The following is a 23,125-nucleotide window of genomic DNA, read 5'->3' on the forward strand; positions in this document are numbered from 1 at the left end:
GCTCAGTATGGAAGAAAAATAAAGTTGTATAATTCCACGGGGCACCCCCTAGGATTATTTCTTAGACTTCCTGAAAATTCCAGCTCATTTGGTCGATCCATGAGCTGGCGCAATTGAATTGAAGTTGATATGGCATTTTCAGCTCACACATATGGGAAACAGCACATCAACTCCTGTTTGGGTCAGGAAAATTGTTGATCGCGGTCAATTGAACTCAGAATGTCAAAAGCACTACTTGATGCCATAGCGAACAATATTGTAGAAGGTTGTATGATGATTAAAATTAAGAAAGTTGGTGTTTTAACTATCTGAAGTAGAGTTGCAATAATGCTTGGTATTTCTTCAACATAGCTTGGTGGTAGCCACTAAGCGCATCATAGCCACCTATGACGCTGGGCGAGTTGCGATACAAGGTGCATGCATATACCGTTTTGCTTCGAATTGCCGGACGCTTCGAAAGCCGGACACTATGACTATTTTTACATTTATAATAATATAAATTCAAATTTTTCTATGATTTTCATTTACAACACCGTTCTTTAACTTTAATTGCATATCATAGTTGTTAATGTATCGCAGTAGGCTGCAGTATGTTAAAAATAAAAATAAAAAACAAAATGCGTTTCGATAGTCCCCACATTTCAGTCCTTGTCAGACTGTACCTTCCAGTTACCGTTGAAGGAAGATTCGATTCAAATTGAATTGAAAACAGTGTTATTGTACCAATTTACGTTTCAAATGAAGAGCCAACTATTGTGTCCTATTGCTGTGAAGTGGAAATAACCGAAAATGCTCGAATTAATGGTTAAATGTGATAAATTCTCCGTGTCCGGATTAAGAAGCAAATCATTTGACTGCTTCAAAAGCCGGACGCACACGAATATTTGAAGAAAATTAAGCTTAATTCAGATCATCAGGAGCTGTCGTGTCTTGCTAAACAACGAACAGTAAGTTTTGAACATTCTTCTTCTTCTTTCTGGCATTACGTCCCTACTGGGACAGAGCCTGCTTCTCAGCTTAGTGTTCTTATGAGCACTTCCACAGTTATTAACTGAGAGCTTACTGTGCCGATTGACCATTTTTGCATGCGTATATCGTATGGCAGGTACGAAGATACTCTATGCCCTGGGAAGTCGAGAAAATTTCCAACCCGAAAAGATCCTCGACCGGTGGGATTCGAACCCACGACCCTCAGCTTGGTCTTGCTGAATAGCTGCGCGTTTACCGCTACGGCTATCTGGGCCCATTATTGAACATTATAAAGGAGAAATAGTGTTACATTTGTGTCTGGTGCAAGAGTGTTACAATTAATCAAACTAAAGGTGGGGTGATGCATTGTGAATCCAGGCGCAAGCATAAGGTGAGTGAAGCAATTTTGCCGAAACTTTCTGAGCCTTTCTAGCAGCTTCAGCGTTGTTTCAGACTTGAGACTTTTGTGATAACATATAATAATCTGTTCATAATTATGAAATTTAGAGTTGGTGTGTTGAATTTTGTTAGAAAATATGTGAATATTTCGTCAAAAAGAAGTGTCCGGAATTCGAAGCAAAAGTGTCCGGAATTCGAAGCAACCTATTAATAGTGTCCGGATTTCGAATCAAGACAAATCTCATATTTTTGCATATTTAAACGTTTTCTGCATAATAATTCGCTATTTTTATTACACCCTTTCATTTAATAAACATTTAACTTCACGATCGACCACAGGAAATCAAATAAAAATATGTAATAAATTATAAAAATGGTGCTTGAAGTTAACCCGGTGCTTAAGTGTCCGGATTTCGAGTCAAAACGGTATGTGATTGTACGGGAGTGCTGATCTAAGCCTAACTTTCAACTACTGAAAGGTTAATTAAATGAGCTTAAAACCAGATACAACCTTCTGCAACTATGTTCATTAGGGTATCAACTAGTAAATTTGTCATTCTGGGCTCAATTGAACGCGATTTACTAGTCTACGGAACGAAACAGTGGCATAGGGTCAATTTTCAATATATTTGAAACAAATATTCCATACAAACTTCGAACTGAAAGCGCCAGCTGGGGGAGCAACCAAATGAGTTGAAATTTGGAGAGAGCTTTTTTCTTACCCTAAGGCACATATCTAAGGGGTGCCCCATTGAGTTTTTCAACTTGCTTGCTTAAGGGCCAGTCTAATATTTATCTAAAAATATTTTTTTTTCAAGATAATCGAAAAAAAATGCACAAACAAATAAAAAAAAACTCGCCTCAAAGTGAACAACACACACAAATGATTAAAAATAATTAAAATTACTGTGGCCGTGATTCACAGTATGACTGAATGGCACATGATGTAAATGACAATACGACACGAAAATGTGTTCGTGAAGATGTATCGAACAAAATATGTAATTATGAGAACTATGTCACCATGATCGACATTTCCAAAATCAGACTCTATGACAAATTTAAGTCATTTGACTCGCTTTTTCATGTGCATCCAACAGACAAAAATCACATGATTTTTTAGGAGTGTAGGGTACCTTTCGGGGCATTAACGTATTTCCAAAATAGACCGTGCGATGTCTTAATCTTCATGAATTAAAGAAAACATGTCAATAAATGTAGAATTTACTTGATATAAACAGTAATTTTCGTAGGGATTCCTTCAATTTTTCCACAACAATGTCTCTATTTTTACAGAATTATCCAGAATTACTACATAACAAGTGAATCATGGACCAGTGTGCGACAAAATAATTTGGCCATATGCTAAAACTAAATTAACGCTATGTTTGTAATTGATGATAGATTCATTGTAGTTTGATACATTTTTCTATTCCAGTTAATCAGGTTGAGAATGTAAAGACAGACGAAATTTCGCTAAATTGCGTATTTGTACCAACCATGAATAATCAATCACCCAACCCTTTCCTAGAACGAACTCATGAATCACAATTTTTATTATACACTGAAATCGTATCAAACTACTGATATGGATAGAGCTTGCTTTCCCATGTTACAATAATCAAGCATTTTGAACCGTTTCGCGGGAATGCACTGATACGTGAGTAAGATCTATATAGCTATCTATAAGTTCCCCAAAAGGACGCAATAACAGTCCCGGTACTTCGGATCCACCTGTATCGAGTACTAAAAACAATGTGAAAAAGGTGTTCCGCCGATCGCTTATCTAATCTCTGAACCGGTTCAATATTCAGCAACCTTCGGGACCGTAGACCTATCGTGGGCCACTACGAATCGCTCAGTCTACGCGCAGACAACGCCCCGAACGGTACGAATTCGAACGGAACTCTGCACTCTCCGCTTGCAGATATCAAGATGTGGAAGTGATAAGATAATAGGATAAGGGAATTAGCTCACACTAGTTGGTGAATAAGACTAGTTGGAATTTTTAGGTCGAAAATTTCGAATTATAGTAATAAGGACACGGTTAGAACAATGCGTTGGAAGTTGTGGGTGGTGTTGTTCTGTGCGGTGGCCTTACTGGACAGGACAATTCCGGTGAAGGCCGAAAGTGAAGATGACGTCATCGAAGATACGGCTGTGGAAAGTGCGAGTGAAACTGTAGAAGATGAAACCGAGCCTGTTACGCAGGACGAAAAGCCGGCCGAAAGTGATTCAGTTGATGGCGTCGACGACGACGACGACGACGGAGAAGACAGCGAGGACACCCGAGTAGACGAAGATGCCGTCGAGGTGGACCCGCAAGCTGCGGCCAAGGCCGAAGGCAAAAAGGGTCGCTACCTCAACTACGACTACTATTCGTCCAATTTGGATACGTACGATGTGAATTACAACTGGGAAGGTAAGCACAGCTGAGGCATGGTTTACTTAACACAGTTATTTTACGCCGTTTTTCCACATATTTTTGTGAACCACATTTTGTGGAGTTGCACGAAGTGGTGGTTCGGTATCGAGTGAGTAACATTTCGCGCCTTATCTTATCTGAAGGCGAGCGATGTGCAAGGTGCTGGAGATATACTCATAACCAGGGCTGGTAGTGATTGAGCTTTTTAGGTTCTTTAGAGACTTCTTGTCTGAAAAAGAGACCAATCAGGAAGCAAAAAGAGACCAGAATACGAACAAATATTTATTAAAATAACAAATTGAAATTTAATGTGAGTCAGGAAAGAAACAATTGCTTTCTCATATAATTTGACTAGACATCTTTCTAGGAATACTTCAAATACATGTTTTGGGAATTTCTTATGATATAACGGCCAGTATTACCGTATGTATCTTATCATGATGTCATCTATGAATTTCATCAGAAATCGATTCATTTGCCGAAAGTTTCCTTCAGTGTTGTTCCGAAGATTCATTCAGGAGTTTTCTTAGTGGTTTTATACAGACTTTCTAACGAAGAAGAAATTTGAAACACAATCAATTACAAAAGTTATTAGATTTTCCATACAAAAAGCTGAATTTGTAGGCTCGTACCTTAGCTACTGGTAGGCCGAATTATCAGAAATGTTGATGACGAGCTTGGAAGGCTTAGTAGTTTTCGTCTAGAAGCCTTTCAAACTGAACGTCAGACATAAGCTTGGAAGGCTTCCAGACGGAAGCTTGGGAAGCTTCTGACGGGAGACTTCACTAGGTTCTGAATTCTCCGACTTTCCAAGCTTCTGAAGTTCCAACTTTTCAAGCTTTTGACGCTAAGCTATCCAATCTTTCGACGCAAAAGTTACCAAGCTTTTGACTTCTAGTAACAACCTATCCAAACTTCTAAAGAAAAGCTATCTAATCTTCAAACGGGAATCTTTCGAAGCTTCTGATGGACAGCTTCCGAAGTTTCTGACGGTTGGCTTTTTAAGGTTCCCGAGATGCTACCGAATCTTTTGACTGAAAGCTTCAAAATTTTCAACGAGAAGCTTTTCAAAATTTGACAGGAAAATTACAAATCTTCTAGAAAAACTTCTTATTGCTTGAACCTTCGCAAACTGCAGTTTGACAGCTTCCTAGCAGTGATGGAAAGTGGCGAACACTTCTTCTGAACTGGAAAAAAAACAAAACCAAACGCTCCCGAGCGTCAGAGCGCTGGTTTACTTGCATCTGTCGGCTCCCGAGTAACTGAAGCTAAAAGTGATTCGCGAACGTGTTCGGAGCTGTTCAGAGTCATATTGTGCTTTTGGGAAAAAAGCTGCTTCCTCTTCGAGATTTATGGATTTCATGGGCTTTTGACTACAAACTAGTAGTTTACTGTCGATATGATGGTTATGCAATAAATTTGTCTGTCAAAACCATAATAAATCACACCTTGCTCGGTTACTCGCGAGTAAACGCTTCCGAGCTTGTTTGCTACTTCTTTTGACATGTTCTCCCGAGCAGACGGGTGCGGACTTACTCACACCTAGCCAGTTCCCGAGTCTGTGATGTTTGTTATGCGTTGGTATACACTCGTGAGCTGCTTCGTGATGCGAACTTTTCCAGCACTGCTTCCTAGTCATCAGTATATCCGTATGTTTTCGAGACTTCTGATGAGAAGCTTTCTAAACTAAAACAGCAACACAGGTTGCTGCACCAATAAGCCTAAAATGGCAAGCAGAATCTTGAGAAAATAATTGTGGGACCATTACGCTTTTTTTAGGTGTTTTTTTTCTAGAACAAAAATGAATCATACATTCGGATTTTAGTTTTTTTCTTTCAGCTTGTTTGAGGAATTTCTTTGAGCAGTTCTCATATTTTTGTTCTAAGTATCACTCGTTATAAAAACTTTCAGATTTCTATGTATCTAGAAGTGTTATCTAGGTTTATAAAGGATGTAATTTTGTTTCTAAAACTTATAGTATTCATAAACAATTTTGACTGATTTGCTAGATTTCGTTTAGAATTGTCTTCAAAGGTAATTCTTGACAATATATTCGAACTGAGTTTGTCTGAGTCAATTTAAAATAATCGAAAGATTAAAAAAAATACGAAAGATGTAACTGTGGAACTCTGCGCTTTAAAAGATGTGATGTACCTTCCCCTCTGCTTTGAGCTCAAAGCTCCACTATGCCGAGTTCCGAGCTCCTGAAGGTAGACCTTCGAGCTCCGGAAAAAAGAGCTTCGGGCTCCGAAAGGTGGAACTTGTTGGAGCTGTGATCTTCAAAAGTAGTAGCTTTAGCTCTGCTTTGAGCTTACAGCTCCTTATTTCGAACCTTCAGCTTCACTTCTCAGAGCTCATTTTTCACGAGCTTGAAGCTCTTACATCAGAAACCGAAGAAACTTTGAAAAGTGAGCTCTAAGTGGAAAGTAAAACTTTTAGGGCTTTGAGATGGAGCCTTCTTAAGCATAATTCAAATCGAATCCATTGTAATCATTGAGGTTTTCTCAGACTCAAAATTCCATTAGAAATGCATACTACTTTACCAAGCAATTGTAATATATTTTCTACTGGATCATTATGTAATTTACCTCCATCTCTAATGATCAATAAATCGCTTCCTCAAATATTCCTCTATTTTAATTGCGAAGTTTAATAAATTGACCAAATCGCTGTTCAGCAACTTTGGGTGTCTTTGGGTGTTAACCGCACATATACACTATAAATAACCTAAAGTTTTGTAAGTAGCGAATTAATTAAACTTTAACCGAGATTTGCACAGCTGAGTTCGGCATTCTGATTTAAGTGTGTAAGCTATCGGGAGATTTTTTACTTCAGCTCAAAAACGTTAAGTTGTAAGTGGTTGCTGTGTGTTGGTTACGCAAATTTGCAGAACACTCCAAACACTTCCAACTTACCGTTTTTGAATCAAATAAAAAACTTCTCTCGGTTAACCTCAAGGCGGATTCAATTCTCTGGCTACATAGTACAATGCACACATCACGGTTATCCTTAATCCGGAGTAACATGGATCAGATTTTTTTCACATTTCTTTAAAAAATCTTTGGAAAATGCAAATGGTTTTATGTGTTTGAAACAAGAACAGCTCCTGACTATGCACTGTATCTTGTTTTCTGTAAGTTTTAAGCATATTTTTGATAAGCTCACTTGTGGTAACATTGATTACCTCGGTATGTGAACAATGTTCGGTAGTAAAGTGAAATCTTCCTTAGCTTTTCGATATCGAGTTAGAGAACCATAAAAAGATGGTTTTCATGGCTACCTTGATGAACTATTGAATCGAATTTGTACTTCTTTTATGTTCTACCAGTGGTCCCGGCAAACTTCGTCTTGCCATCAAGTAGGCTGTTGTAAAACGTCATGTAATCCCCCATACAAAATGACACATTAGTTTTCACCCGTTTTCCCTTTTATTCCGGAGACTTTTACAAACATTTTTTTTCGCACGATCACGTCACATCACTTGTCGAGTGCAACAGTGAAAAACTTACGTCAATCTGTTCATCCATTCTCAAGCTATTTTGTGACATACAAACATCACTCAATATCTATGTATATATAAGATAGAAGTTAGATAGATAACTTGATACCTTTCTAACTCGATGGTCCCTTCAATAACGAGTTATAGAGAGTTGATTGTATTGAAAAGATTATCACTTATTGAATTTCTGGCTCCTGAAGTACAATATGAAGACCAAACACTTACAAGCCATCCACTTTTTGAGTTGTTTTCATATTAAAAACATCTTTAACCGTGAAATACGTCTAAAATTAAGCAATTCCATAAGTAAGTTATGAATTACCTATTGTAATTTGAAAATTTTGCTGTATTGAACATACTTATAAAAATCATACAGCGGAATCATTTTCAGTACTTCTATTTTCAGTAAAATAACAATTTCCTTGCTTATTTGGTCGGCGTTAAGTCAGAGGGGCCAAAGTATAAAACATGAGAAAATTGGATCATTCTCTCATTAGATGCGAAATTACCTTACCTCCGTTACACTTTGATCAGATTTGATGGATGCTGTAAACTGCGAGAGATATGTAATAAATTTACTTTGGATGATCAATAAAAATCGATAAAAGTGTGCAGTCAGAGTGGACCAAGAGCTTATTACCATAACAGCGAAAATGATCAGCGCGTTGACGAATTCGAGGAAATGAAAAACCTTTCAAGAGATTTGTCAGATTTTTCTACATCGAATTATTTTTCTACTTATCCATCAATAGAAATTTATAAATATTACCTAATTCGATGCATTTGATTTTTATTTTTGACCATTTACCATAAATGGATGGGTGGTCAGAAATTGCAACAATTTCTGTGCAGACACACGGAAAAAAATCCGTTGCCGGATTCATGAACAAATAATCATGAATTCATATTTTTTTTTTTTTGTTTTTTTTTTATGATATCATGACTAAATGTCATGAAACCGTGACTATTATGCAAGAATTCGTATGCTCAGGGCGTTACACAAATCCAACTGTCACTTTCTTCACCTTAGTCAACGTGTCTCATGGCGATCAATGATGTTTTCTAGTGATATTATAAAACTAGTTTGGTTTTTGAAAAAGTTTAAATTCTTCGGAATCTTGTTATCATATCGATGATATTCTTGGCGAAATTCCCGTGAGTTCCTACATTGTTTCACGACACAATTATTCTGCCGGAGCTGTTGGATGTGCCATAATGTACTTACTTCATCCTGACTATGCATAACCGGGCAAGATTTTGCTTGACAAGCCCGTCGGCGATTTTACCTGTTCGGAAGTGATGCATTCCCTACGTCCTATAACAGAGCAGCTCACAAAAGGCCTTCGGCAGCCGGATGTTCCAGTTCCACTTTCCACATCCGCAGAGTCGTTAAGAAGTGTTCCTCTCATTCATGCAATCAACCAGGGACCATTTACAAATTCAATTCATGCTCGAAGCAACATTTTGCGTACAAACCTAACCACCGAATTTTTGCGTTCCTGCAAAAGATATGACACTCGTTTAGTTGACATTTGTGGAATGTTTCAGCGGTTTATTACAAATCTATCGGCACAAACACTCATAATATATTTTGGTTTATATAATAAAATCGTTCGTTTGAGTTACGAAATGATGTGTTGTTTTCTGCAACGAAACTGTTTCGTGCAGTGTATGAAGATGAAGATGAATCGAAGCCAAACCTCAAATTTTCAAGAGCATGGATCTGGAAAACCAAACATCCGTTTAAGCTGAAAACTTAATCGATTGGTCTCTCGGTGGTGGTGACCAGTCGATTAAGTTTTCAGCTCAAACGGGAGTTCGGTTCTGTAGATACGTGCTCTTGAAAATTTGAGGTTTGGCTTCGATGCATAACATCTCATATTTTTTGAACGATTATTTCATTGCACGAATCATTTCGTAGATGATACTCATCTATTTAGTAATAAGAACAAGCATTTTTTAATAAATTGTACGAAAGATGTCTGCAATAATACGAAAAGTTGGTAGAAGGACAAATGTTATTTTCATGCATTCTACGAAAATGTTCCGTGCATATTACGAACATGTTAATTTATTTTACGAAAGATTCGATACATACCAGCGTATATTTACGAAATTACGAAATGAGTCTACGAAACCATTTCGTTGCAGAAAACAACGAAATGATTTCGTAGAGCAAACGATCAATTAAACAATTTCGCGTGTAGTGTTTCTTCATGCATTGAATAAATTCATAGATCACTGGTTTATCCCTCGTGATATGTTTTGACAGTTATGTTGAGATACCTTGCGGCGACAGTTGTTTATGTTTCTCCTTTCGCCGACGCAGAATGACAATCAAATCTGCTGATCCATTTCGCGGAATACCACAGCACGCACTTTGCTTTGTAAAGATGGCCGAAAATGACACGCCGAGTAGCTTGAAACCAAGTTGCAATGAGAAGGCACACGGCAAAAATACGCAACTTTTTTGCTATTTACGAAATGTTTCGTATATTTTCCTGGCTACAGTTTTCTCTTCTACGAAGCATGAATCGTGTATTTTACGAATGTTTCATAAAATCACTAATTCGCGGGATTGGACCAAATACATTTTTTTTGTATGGTAAATGAAAATAGCGTAATATGTACGAAATCTTATTTTACGAAATGTATATCCGACATAATACGAAACACAGTTTTCAGTGAAAGCAGTAACAATTTAAACCTTAATATTATTTGTTTACCAATGGCAAATATAAACTGGGATCTTAATTGACATATAATGCTTCGTTTTCATGAAATAAGTTCATGATTCGGGGATCCTGCTTCATGATTTCATGACTCAACTTACCACTTTTCAGCACTAAAATTGGAATCATAAATGACAGAGTCTATGAATGAAGAGTTGCGCGAAGAGTGAGACCAAATCTACCTATCGAACTGTCAAACCGTCTACCTATCGAGCAGCCCAGCAAAACAGATAGGGACTGTTTTCGAAGACGAAGAAGAGCAAGCATTCAAAGAAGTCTCTTCACGCAACTCTGTGTATATAGACTCTGATAAATGACAGGCATCTGAATACATGAAAAGTGCTTATGTTTTCATGACCTGTGTTCATGATATCAGATCCTGCTTCACGATTTCATGACCGGAATTGCCACTTTTCGTATCAAAAATAGGAATCATAAATGATAGATGACCAAATCCATGAATAGTGCTTATGTTTCCATGAATTTTATTCATGGTTCCAGCATACATGCTTCATGATTTGAGGATTTCAATTGACATTTTTGTTCGCTAAAAATTGGGAATCGAACCCATGACCATCCGATTATAAAAGCGAACGTATAGCCAACTACGCCACGGAACCCCCCCCCCCCCCCCCTATTACTTTTGTGTATGAACAACGCTCTGAAGCTCTTCGTAAAATGACTGACAAGTAAAGAATTCACGACAAACAAAACTTCAGGTTTTTTGTAGTACGTCATTCAAAATTCAGCTCATTCGTACTACCATAAGCTGAGATACTGATCCCCAAACTTGGACATTTTGTATGGAAAAATAGCTTTTGATTACTAATTTTTGTCACTGACTGTACCTTCTAATTGTATATGGAAATTTTCAGAAAATTATTTTTTCATTTGTTTTTTTTTTTCATTCCTGACGAGACAAGACAAGACTGATGAAATCTGTGCAAGTTCTCATATAACCTTTGATGAACTAAAGAAATAGCGTTGAAATGCTCAAAATCAGCAAAAAAAATCTTCTAAGCATTCTTCTAAAAATTGCTGGAACAATTGATAGATGAATATGTATTTCTGGATGGATATCTGGAGGAGTTCCGGAAAATATTCCAAGAGAAATCATTAGACGAATTGTTAAAGTATTTCCTCTAGGAATATGAGAAAGAAGTCTTAAAGAATATGTGGAATAGATGCGTAATAGTCTATGAAGGATTCTTTAGAGCCTCTAAAATTATTCACCGAGTTTCAGTGGAAGCACAGACTGTGACTTTGGAGAGAGACAATTTTGATTAAATTAGAGACTTTAGAGAACTTCCATTGATAATAGAGACTTTTTAGAGACTTGGCGCTGAAATAGGGACCAATCGTCTCTAAAAATTAAGTGACCCGCTACCAGCCCTGCATAACCGATTTGGCCTGAATTCTCCGGAGTCATCACTTGGCTGTCGTTACGGCGGTTGTGACTTGTGTTGGTTTATGTGACTCAAATCGATTAGATTACTGGGTTGTTTGTATCGTTGCCCATTGCAGAGCGACTCGCCCGTTCACACCTGTTATCACAAAGGCCTTCTATCCAGAGTCAAGTGAACGGGACTTCGACATGTCTCGGGTTTGGGCGCGGGCGTCCTCAGCGTGCTTGCAAAGTGTTTAGCAATGTTTGTACTATGATAAGATGCCGGGGTAATGTGTGGTGATACCTACTTCAGATATGTTGTGATACTAGTGTCGGGGTTCGGCGGGGTCCGTTAGTCACAATGGTGCATGAATTGATAAAAAAAAAACGGTTTGCTTAAGAATCGAATGGAAAGCAAATTGCTCCTAGTGATGCAATACATTTTACAGGTGGACTTGACTGTATTTGCGAATGCTATAAATGATTGATTGTTCGGTTGATCATAAATCGGAAATATGTAGAGTGTACAGAACTTTTTTAATTCTTTTTTTTTTTTTTTCTTAAGTCAAAGTTTTGATTTTTTTGTATAAATACATTTTACATATTTGTTACATTTGACTTGAATGCCCTCAGTGTGATTTTTGAAAGTTAAGTTTTTATCTGGCATGAGAAAATATATTCAAACTCTTTTGCAATCTACTACAGATGACACGCAGGCTTCGTCTTTTGGCGGAGAGGCCTGTGTCATCAGCAAACAAAGATTTTTGACATCCCTGAGGTAACTCAGGTAAGTCAGATGTGAAAATATTGTATAAATTGGTCCCAAAATGCTGTCTTGAGGAACACCAGCTCTTACAGGAAGTCTTTCAGATCTGGAGTTCTGATAATTAACCTGAAGTGTACGACAGATAACTTTGAATTATTCTAACAATGTATGTTGGAAAATTAAAGTTTTTTAATTTTACGATCAAACCTTCATACAAAACACTGTCGAATGCGTTTTATATGTCTAGAAGAACGAAACCAGTAAAACAGCCTTTAAATTTGTTGGAACGAGTCAAATTTGTTACACGTAAAAGTTAATGAGTGGTCGAATGTCCATGTCGGATGATGTGGACCATCATTCTGTTGAAAATGACCGTTTCAAAAAGTTTTCTGATGGAGAGAAGCGAGGGCTTATTCACAAATTTCATAACGCTGAAGGGGGTGGGTGGGTGTCCTCACGATGTTACGGCTCATACAAAACTTTTAGAATATTCATACAAAAAGCGTTACAAAGGGGTGGGTGGGTGTCAAAAATGGTAATTTTCAGCGTTATGAAATAAATGAATGAGCCCTAAGCTAATTGGACGATAGCTAGAAACTTCAGCAGGATTTTGGCCGGCTGTAAGATTGGTACAACTTTGACATTTTTCCATTTGTCAGGAAAATATGCCAACCTAAAATATTTGTTAAATATATCAGCTTAAGAATGATGAGCTACTTTCTGGAAGTTTCTTGATGAGGAAATGAAAAATTCCATCATCACCATATTTTTCAATTTTGATTTTTTTAATAATGTTCTCACTTCTTCCAAATCATTCTCCCAGGCATTTTCGAAAACGTCCTCTTGATTGAGAGTGCTTTCGAAATCCTGAGTAATTCGATTTCAAGAACCCCCAAGGTACCCCAAAACACAAAATCGGATTGTATGTAAATTATAGGTCAATTCAAATTGTTTTGTTTTGCAATCTTTCGACTGCAGTCGATAACTGAGATACTATTAGGGAGCCAGACCCTATTCTTGGCAGTTTTGATCTTGGGTTTGATGGGTTTTTGAAACTACAGAGCTCATATTTGCGTCACATTGAAGTGCTTCTTATTACAAAGTTTCAGACAATTCGACAGAGAAAAACCTTATGACAAAGTGTATCATGCAAATGTCTAGGATGTTCTTCATCCTACTTGTTATAAACATATAAAATGAAAACCTTCCAGACAAAGCGCAAGCATAAACAAATTTTCTTCCAAACAAACTGTCGAAGTTACGGTTCTTTCGAATACGATTTAATGAAATAAAATAACAAAATAAAATTAGAAATGATGCTCAAAACAATGATAATCACAAAGATAATAAGGCTTCGAAATCGAAAGCCTTCAAGTACTTGTAAGAGATTATGTCTCAATTTCCTGATATCGAATGACGCACGTCGAAATTAGTCATGCATTTCCTCCGACGTTAATCACCTGTTATCATCATCCATATCAGTGAATTCGTAGAAAACATGCCCATATTTGTCAACAAAACTATCTCATCAACCGATATTACTCATGGTCTCCTCCGTAGATCCTATGAACCGTGAACAACCCAAGGATCCTCCTAACTTCCAAAAGGATGGCTCCGCCTACACGATCACCCCCCTGCGACTTGCACAGATCAGACGCAACTTCCTGTATCCCTTCTACGATCAGGGTGGCCCGGAGAACATTGGCGACTACCAGCGGGACATCCACGCCTCCATGCCGCAGGTACACAAGAACTTCAACTTCCAGCTGCCGTTCTTCGGCTTCCGGTTCAACTATACGCGTGTCTCGATGAACGGATTCCTGGAGTTCTCGGATCCACCGGAGCACTACACCTACCCACTGTCCTTCCCGATCAAGGACTGGCCCCGACGAAATGACCCGTCCTTCATCGGAATCTTCTTCAGCAAGTGCCGTATCGGGCGGATTTACGATACGGACATTGATCAGCGCTCGCCGGGTGTGTACTTCCGGATGGAACGTGATCTGGAAACTAGGACTGATCGACCGGGAGTGGAAATGCGCGAACGAGTTATGTGGGACATCCGCGAGGGTGTGGTTGGGTCGGATACGTTCGTTCCGAAGCACGTGATCATTACCACGTGGAAGAATATGAGTTTTGCGGGGGGTATTGATAACTCATTGTTCAGGGTGAGTGGGGATCGCTTGGTAGATTGTGGAATACGTTCTAAACAAAATTTCTCCGTTTGCAGACGAACACTTTCCAGATGGTCCTGGCCACAGATGAAGTCTACACGTACGCTATCTTCAACTACGGAATTATCAATTGGTCATCGCATACGGAAGCTGGTGGTGATACGACTGGTGGAGAAGGAGGTGTTCCCGCTTACGTAAGGCCTTTGATCCAGTGGATACAAAATCGATCATTCTAACTTTCTTCAATTGCAACAGATCGGATTTAACGCAGGAAACGGAACCCAAGCATACGAGTACAAACCCTACAGTCAAGCATCTGTGCTTCGAGACTTGACCGGGCGTGGTTGGGCAAACGGCTTCCCAGGTCGGCACATTTTCCGCATTGACGAGCGTATCATGCTTGGAACGTGTAACAAGGATATTGATGCGGCACATCTTCCTCTGGTGTTTGCGCCGGAGTCCGGGAACATGTTGGGTGGAACGGTAGTCAACATCACCGGACCTTGCTTTCTATCGAACAACACGCGAATTGCCTGTCGATTCGATACGGAAGAGGTTATCGGTACGGTAGTCGACACAAACCGCGCCATTTGCGTACAACCTTTCCTGAAGGCCCAAGGTTACATCCGATTTGAAATCTCCATCGGTACGGAGCGATTCAAGTGGCGAGGACGATACTTTGTGGAAACTCCCGCAACGGCTACGGATCGTATCTTCTTCGAATCCGATGACGTCCACCGGAGGAATCCTTCGGAGATTCGGATCACTTGGAATCGGTACAACTTGACGACCAACTTGAATGCCAACGTTCAGATCTCGCTGTGGGGTTACCGGGAATCAACTATTCGGTATGTATTGGAGGCTAGCTGAAATTCGTTGGAATCACATCTGAAATGTTTTCATTGCAGCCCGGAGTTAGAATACATCGACATGATCGAACCGCAGTTGACCAATACGGGAGTGTACACCATTGCTCCAGCAAACTTCCGCTTACGAGATAACCCTCGCAACGTAGACATGCAGTTTGGTTTCATCCAGATCAACTTGACCAATCCGGAGCAGTTCAACGGTCTAGCCATTTCTCCGTAAGTCAGACACATGAAATGATCGCCATTTTGAGGTACTTATCTCATCTTGTTCTCTCCCTCAGAATCCTTTGGTCCAAACCGATCCCTCTGGGATGGTACTTCGGACCGCAGTGGGAACGTATCCACGGAAGAAACTGGCCTCGGGCACTTTGCGACAACTGGCTGATGACGGATCGTTTCCTCAGGAACTTTGCCCACGAGCTACCACTTTGCCCTTGCACGTTGGAACATGCCACCTACGACAAGGGACGATTCCTCCCGGATCCAGACTGCGATCGCGACACCAACCCGACCTGTTTGCATCACCGAGGCGCCATTCATTGCGTACGATCAGGTCAACCATCGGCTCAAGGATCGGAACAGCAGTGCTGCTACGATCGTAACGGATATCTGATGCTCTCGTACGATCAGATGTGGGGATCAAGGCCTCGCCGTAACCATAACATTGGCCAGATGCCGTGGAACGAAGCTAACAAAGTTCCGACTCTGTCCACCTGGTTCCACGACGTCCGTCCGTACTATTCCTGCTGCATGTGGCAAGACGAACAGGCTGTCGGCTGCGAAACGTTCCGTTTCGAGCGGCGACCTTCTCAGGACTGTATCGCGTATCAGTCTCCGGCAGTGGCCGCCGTTTTCGGAGATCCTCATATTGTGACCTTCGACGGACTGCAGTATACGTTTAACGGAATGGGTGAGTTCGTACTGTTGAGAGGTAACAATGGACGGGAGCGTGTAGATGTTCAAGGACGTTTTGAACAGGTCGCCCGTAACATCCACGGACCGGTAATGGCAACGCAGCTCACTTCCATCGCTGCTCGTGGTAACACCTCGACGGTTATCGAAGTTCGTCTACGACCCCGCGATGCGCAGTGGCGTTATAGGTTGGATGTGTTTGCCGACGAACGGCGCATCTACTTCGATCGACAGAGCTTGAAGTTCCAGCACTTCCACGGAGTCACGGTCTACACACCGACGTACATTTTGAACCAATCGGAAGTCGTGATCATGTTCTCCTCCGGTGTTGGTGTGGAAGTTGTCGAAAATAATGGGTTTATGACGGCGCGGGTGTACACGCCTTGGAGTTTTATAGTGAGTTGGCGGAAGTTGGTTTTTAGAGGGTTCCCACTAATGGATGTTTGCCATTTCAGAATAAAACTAGAGGGCTGTTTGGAAATTGGAGTTGGAACATGGCGGATGATTTGGTTCGACCCGATGACGTGGTGATAGCACCAAATTTGAACAACTTTAGGGATATTCACGAAAACTTCGCGATGCATTGTAAGCGACAGCTTCACAGCGAAAACCTTCATTATTCACAATTATTTTCTTTACTATGCAGGGATGTTATCGGATCGAGAGTTAGAAGGCGTGGGGAAAGCGTTATTCACGAGAGAGTTTGGCAGGACATCTAGCTACTATGCGAATGTATCGTTTGTACCGGAGTTCCGAAGAGAGCCGTCACAATTCTTACCCCCAAACAGAACACATGACATAGAACGAGCGAACGAGTTATGCGGAGAAAGTTATCAATGTCGATACGATTTCGGTATGACGCTCAATCGAGAAATGGCACATTTCACGAAAAATTACCATGCTAGTGCGATCAACATACAGTCTACGAATAACGAGTAAGTTATCGGATGATAATCTGCGGAGGAATCCATAATAGAATGATTTCTTGTTTTCAGACGAATCATATCCTGCGGTATATTGGAAACGCCTCGATTTGGACGGAAGTCGAACTTCATGTTCACTCCAGGGGCCCGCGTATCCTTCGAGTGCAACGAAGGATTCGTCCTGATCGGGGATTCGCGGCGAGTATGCCGTGAGAATGGACAATGGGATGTTCCCGAGCACGGATTCACCGAATGTCTACGTAAGTATAGTCCTGAACTGTTGTTTCCAATCCCCACGCGTCTAAATAACGTGAGATTTCCTTCGATCATCTAGGCGCTGTGTTCTATACCCGTCGCACTGCTTGGATTACCATTGGCATTATCCTCGCTGTAATGTTGCCTCTCATCATGTGTATCGTGTGCGGAGTGTACTGCTTCCGCAAGCGCAAGTTGAAGGAAGATCCGGATTGGCGAATGCCGATTCCGTCTCGTTCAGCTTCCCGAACAACGCTCCGCAACTTGGCTAGCGACGGCAGTGAGTACGATGACAATACGATCAAGAAGGTCCGTCGGTACGATGCCACGTACAAAACGCACGAACCACTAGCAGGCAAACCGGAAATTCAGTTCGAGCCGAAGAAGATGGACCTAGACGAAGAAGACATTACATCCTCGGAAGGAGGTGAATATAGAGATAAAGTTGTTAATGATTTCCAATATAAAAATATGGCCGATCATAAACAACTAGGTCGTCGTCGACTGACCACCGGAACGGAGGACGGTGCAGGTGCCGGACCGTCCATGTTCAGCGATGAAACCTATCCACCGCCACCAGCAGAGTCCCCAACGCAAGCCTACGGAGCGTACAGCCCGACCTTCAGCGGAATCGATCGCAACAGCAGTTTTGCCACCGAAGACAACTCGCCAGTTAACCAGAGAAGACCTGGACCATTCCAACAGGGAAGCTTCCAACAGCAACCGTCCACCACTGGAACGTTCTACGGTGGCGCGGCCGCTGCTGGACCAAGCGACCAATCCGCTCAACCTCTTGTCCAAAATGTCGGCCTTCCTGCCCGAATGGATAGCCGATCAACCGAAGTCTAAATCCATAACATCCAGATAACCCATCCACAACCTCAACCATCCGACAGAATTCAGGTATTCTACGCGACATCACAATTTTTGCCATCGTTTTACTTTTACAACGACCTATAGCCGTAATTGTTAGACTTCTCCGTAAGGCGCTCAAGGTAGTTAGAAGATATCAGTCAGACAGCAGTGTTTTTCTTCTCTAGCGATAAGTTCACCAAGTGTGTGTATTTAGTGATAAGCAACAATCAAAAAGTGGTGAAATCAATAAAGATACCAGTTCAATGTAATTCCACATAGTTAGCTCATATTTCCCCCTTTCTAACCCCCATTTCTGCAACACACAGCGTCGACAATGCCCAGTGGTCATCCGTAACTGTGCAAAGTGTTAGCCTTTGGCAAACAATTTACCAATAAAAAACTTTCTCAACCGTCAACAGGTGGGCAAGAGTACAGCGCTAGGAACGCCGGACTTGCGGTGAGCATTATCTTGGTGTTGCTCATTCCGTTGGCGCTGATTGGGCTGCTTATCTGTCGCGGTTTGCTGCAGAACCGGATGTCGCGGGAGAATGATTTGAAGTGAGCTGCACACAGCGACTGTCTCTAACTATGCCATTTGTGATGGGCGATTTGAATGTGATAATACGTGAACATAGGTTTTAGCATCTACAGTAAGAAAAACGGAGGAGAAGATAATAAATATGCCTCAGTGTTAAGGAAATTAGCAGATATGATGGACCAGGAATATCATGAGCTCCATAGACTCCATTGTTGCTCTTGAACACAAGGTCGAATTTGGTCTCTTTTTTTTCGTGATTTTCCATTTTTTTCCGTTGGTAATATTTCTTTATCTTATTTGTTCCATATGCCTTCCCATGACCTGATTGCTACAATTTTAACAAGTGCTTCATCAATCACTAGAGCTCAAAACAAAAGCTACCTTGAGCATTCGAACCAGCAATTCAGGGGTAGATCATTAGAAAAGTCTAATGGCGTTTTCGGTTTTAAACCTGGGGTCAGAGCTGACCCGACTCGCAATAAACGAACGAAAACGGATCCAGGTTCGAGTCAAATCAACTGTGACATTCCTACATTCGAAATGTCAGCCACACAGTTTCATCAAATTTGACTTCTTATAGTGAAAAAAGACAAAAGGAAGTCTCATTAGCAATCCAATGCATAATGCCGAATGCTTTCTTAATCATCTCTTGTTGTGAATATGTTTCTATAATAGTTAATTTTGATAATTACAAAAATGTAAACAATCCATTTTTGACAGTTGGACCCCGCTCAGGTTGGATCGCAAAAAATCGGCAGAGCGAACCTCGTTGTGTTTGGGTCGAACCTGGGGCGGATCCGGGTTCGACCCGACCGAATAAAAAAACGTTTTGACAGCTGTTAGTGCGAACCCAGGGCGAAACTGGGTTCGCCCCAGCAATAAACGAAAACGTCATAAATTACGACAACCAGGGCTGATGTTCTACACTCAGAAATAAAAATAGTTTCCGAATCACTAAGGTTTTGCGTTGATGACTATTTTCTATCCGTCTTTCTTTAATTCTGTTTACGATTTTTATACTAACTGGCATTTGGGCTTGGTTCAAGCCTGGGAGGGAGGCACCGATACTACACACGAAATATAAGACAACGTTATTTTGAACTGCAAGATAACTCCAGCTTGCCAACAACAATCAAGGCAGGCTTCGAGAAAATCAGTAGTTTCCTTTTGTTGTGCACCTTCGATCTTTCCTGACAAACATGAAAAAAGGGCCACAGTTTTCTATGCACTAAATATTCATTTTCATTGGAAAAAGTAGAACGATGCGTTTTTCAATGCTTTATGTTCAATCATGTTAAATGGTTCTCATGTGACATTACTTGCGTTATGTGCATGAATTGATTTTCATTCGATTTTTATCACTTTTGAAGAAATACGAAAATGTGTTTTAATCAGTTACGCGCTTTTTTCATGTTAGTCCAATGTTTGAGATCTGGGCTCACAGTGACAGTTCGTGACAGCGGAATCTCGGCTCACTATGACGTACAGAAATTTTGTATTGGTTTCTCCCTCCCAGGTTCAAGCATAGCGATGCTCATTGACGCAGTTTGGATTCCCGCCAGGGATGGTGGATGGTTTAACGAGCGACCTTAAAAGTACTTTCACGATTTTTACACAAAAACGATTATTATACGCAACCTCTGCAGAGCAGTGCACCCTATTCGCATGAAACATTAAACTATGAAGGACATCTATCCTATTTTTATCCACAGTTAGCAAAGTGGAGTCCAAAACCGTCTTGATTCAAAGCGTTTTCTGAGTAATATGTCCATTAATAGTTTGAAAAATTCCATACTGGAATAGCTTCGGAAATGCGATTGGTAAAGATCTTAATGACTAGAACTTTTACCCTATCCAATTATCGACACGGGGTACAACAAGCTCATGCAGCTCCTTCAAGAATTCGTAAGATGTATTCCTCCAAAATATCTCCAAAACTAACTCCAGAATTTATGCAGGCATCCTTAATAGTAGTTTACGCAACAAGTTGCAGAATGATGATTTTTTTTTTTTCAGCACGAGTTCTGCAACGAATTGTGTACAACATTTTTTGCAATTTCGTAGAAGACCACTGACTGTGATTTGTTGCGCTTGCCTACTGTAGTGTGAATTTCAGAACCTTTCCCAACCCTGCCACTGATACCCTTAGAAATCATATCGGGATGCATTCACCATTATTTCTCCAAATTGATGTGTAATGATTCACTACGCAACCTGAAAACAGTAGCGTAATGAAAAAAACGTTGCGTAATAGTATTCACACAACTGGATTTAGTTGCGTTATGACATTACAACACCGCATAATTCAGTGCAGGAAAGCAGGCCTTTTCATAACCAAGTGGTGCTTGAAGCTTTGACTGCTCGTCCGGAAATACCGTTTTAGGTACGAAACACCCTAGTTTTCGTATGCGACATTCATATTTTACTTATCATTCTGGTCTTAGGTGCGTATTACTTTGTCCTGTTTTTTGTACAATTTGAAGATAGTATAGTCACATTTTATTAGGCACAATTATAAATGATAATCATTTTTTTCTCTTACGACATTTGTCGCTACCGCGCGGGGTTCGATGAGGGCAAAGCCTATTTTTTTGCTCGCGACTAGCGCCACGCAGATGGTAGCTGGCTCCAAGAACTAGCGCTTTCTTCAGGGGTTTCAAAAAATATGCAACTATAGGGTTGTCATGTCCAGTGCTGGGAATGGTAATGGTAGGCTTGAATTAGAATCTATAGTGCCATTGAAGACTCCAAATGCGGGAAATGCCCCAAGAAACATTTGCCTATTTTATAATCATTTATTAAGCAATTTTTCACAACTACATACTGAATAGTTGCTTTATTATATTACTTTGCAACTGCTACGCACACATTGTTCAAGCAAATCTGGCGAAATTATTAAGCTTCTTATCATTTAGTGACTGTAATCATATATTGTAATGATGTTAATTTCGGTTTCACTTAGCTTAATAAGGATTGATGATTTAACAACGCTAGTTTAACAAACTACATTATTGCAGTTCAATTCAGCATCATGTTTAACAACATTTTAATTATTTGCAAGTGAAGCCTTTGTTCAGGCGTTGTTCACACAAATTTGGAGAAGTTATAAAGCGTGTCGTTGTATATTGACTTTATTCTACAACTTCAAAATCGCTTTATAAGCATTCATCTCAGCTTTTATTCAACTGCCACAAAATTGATTGAAAACAAATAAATGATTAAAAATAGCTAACACTGTATACATCAAATGCAGTGTATACTTTTCCCATGAATTAATAACCACTTTTAATAATTACCTGGATATTGGATTCAAACTCGAGACCTTCCCATCGTCAGCGGTATACCTTGCCATCTGCGCCATCCTTGAATTCATATATCAGCCTTCCAGTGCCCAATATAAACCTCTTGTAGCTGATTATTGATCATGCTTGAGCTTCTATTCAACAATAACTAATCAACACGTGCTATGCTGATCAACAACTGAATAAGCGCATTACTTCTGCTGCTGTTCAGTACTGATGCGAGCTGAACTCAGTCGGCTATTTATAGCGCACAGTGAGAAAATTTATTTCAATGCTGGTCAAAAATAAAGTTTATTCACAAAGTAAAAACAGTCTGAAATGATTAATCGAATTTCATAATAAGTTTTAACTTATTAAAACTTTAATTGAATTGTACATCTACCTATACTAAAATTCATTTATTAAATGTATAATATTTCTACTAGGTTAATATTTTGATTATTTGTCTTACTTTTTTCATCTATTAAACAGTATACAAATATAAAATATATTTCAATCAATAATCCTATGTCTGAAGACTGATTCAAAATATTTTCTAAACATAATTGAATATTGTATTGAGAAAGCATCAGTTATTATTGTATCCAACATGTTTTTATATATTAGTAAGTTAGTGGCGAATTAGCCAAGGGCGAAAAGCCACTCAAATAAAGATAAATAATAATAATATTAGTAAGTTGAACATTGCAATGCATTAGGAATACAACGCAATTTTTAGATATTTTGTCCATTTTTCAAAAATTTGGCTATGGTGTGACCTCTTTTGTAAGGCTTCTTTGTTGCTGAACAATGTGTTTAGTAATCGTTATTTTGGACTTCTTTGGATGACCTGCTCGGATGATATATCTATGTTGTATTAGGATTTTATAAAATACCTATTCAGCTTATAATCATGTTCATGTTAAACATGGAAACAGCTGAAGTGCGAAGCAACCAAAACGTTAGTTCGTCTCCTGTACATCTGTTTACACAATTATATTTGTTTGGTGGAATATTGGCACTTTAATAGAAGGAAAAATGACTTGTTCAACTCATTAGTAAAACAATCTTGGCAAGTCGGCAGAGATTCTTTGGTGAAGTTTAATAAGTGTTGATTCTACTATTATTCATTCCAATGAAA

The 23,125-nt window shown here is 39.8% G+C and overlaps 1 protein-coding gene across 3 annotated transcripts; it reads left to right on the top strand.

Moving 5' to 3' along the window:
• Positions 1-3,208: 3,208 nt before the first annotated feature.
• LOC5566493 (protein mesh) lies at positions 3,209-18,835 on the top strand. Of its 3 annotated transcripts, XM_001650835.2 has the most exons (11): positions 3,210-3,790; positions 13,738-14,345; positions 14,408-14,545; positions 14,607-15,199; positions 15,260-15,436; positions 15,502-16,528; positions 16,588-16,717; positions 16,779-17,067; positions 17,128-17,315; positions 17,390-17,737; positions 17,804-18,434. In XM_001650835.2, exons 1-11 carry the CDS (start codon positions 3,424-3,426, stop codon positions 18,157-18,159), a joined length of 4,221 nt encoding a protein of 1,406 aa, XP_001650885.2. In that variant the 5' UTR covers positions 3,210-3,423; the 3' UTR covers positions 18,160-18,434. The 3 variants fall into 3 exon arrangements, with proteins under 3 accessions (XP_021696241.1, XP_001650885.2, XP_001650886.2); XM_021840549.1 differs by lacking the exons at positions 17,390-17,737; positions 17,804-18,434 and adding an exon at positions 18,585-18,835 and having other exon boundaries at positions 3,209-3,790; XM_001650836.2 differs by having other exon boundaries at positions 17,390-18,434.
• The last annotated feature ends 4,290 nt before the right edge of the window (positions 18,836-23,125 follow it).

This window comes from Aedes aegypti, chromosome 1 (genome assembly GCF_002204515.2).
Source record: "Aedes aegypti strain LVP_AGWG chromosome 1, AaegL5.0 Primary Assembly, whole genome shotgun sequence".
In the NCBI taxonomy this organism is placed as follows: Eukaryota; Metazoa; Arthropoda; class Insecta; order Diptera; family Culicidae; genus Aedes; species Aedes aegypti.

What these genes read in the sequence shown, in the direction of transcription:
- LOC5566493 (XM_001650836.2), top strand. Translation starts at nt 3,424, where the DNA reads ATGCGTTGGAAGTTGTGGGTGGTGTTGTTCTGTGCGGTGGCCTTACTG. An exon ending in CGAAAACTTCGCGATGCATT is followed by an intron (nt 16,718 to 16,778) that starts GTAAGCGACAGC and finishes TTTACTATGCAG; the next exon opens with GGATGTTATCGGATCGAGAG. An exon ending in CGGATTCACCGAATGTCTAC is followed by an intron (nt 17,316 to 17,389) that starts GTAAGTATAGTC and finishes TCGATCATCTAG; the next exon opens with GCGCTGTGTTCTATACCCGT.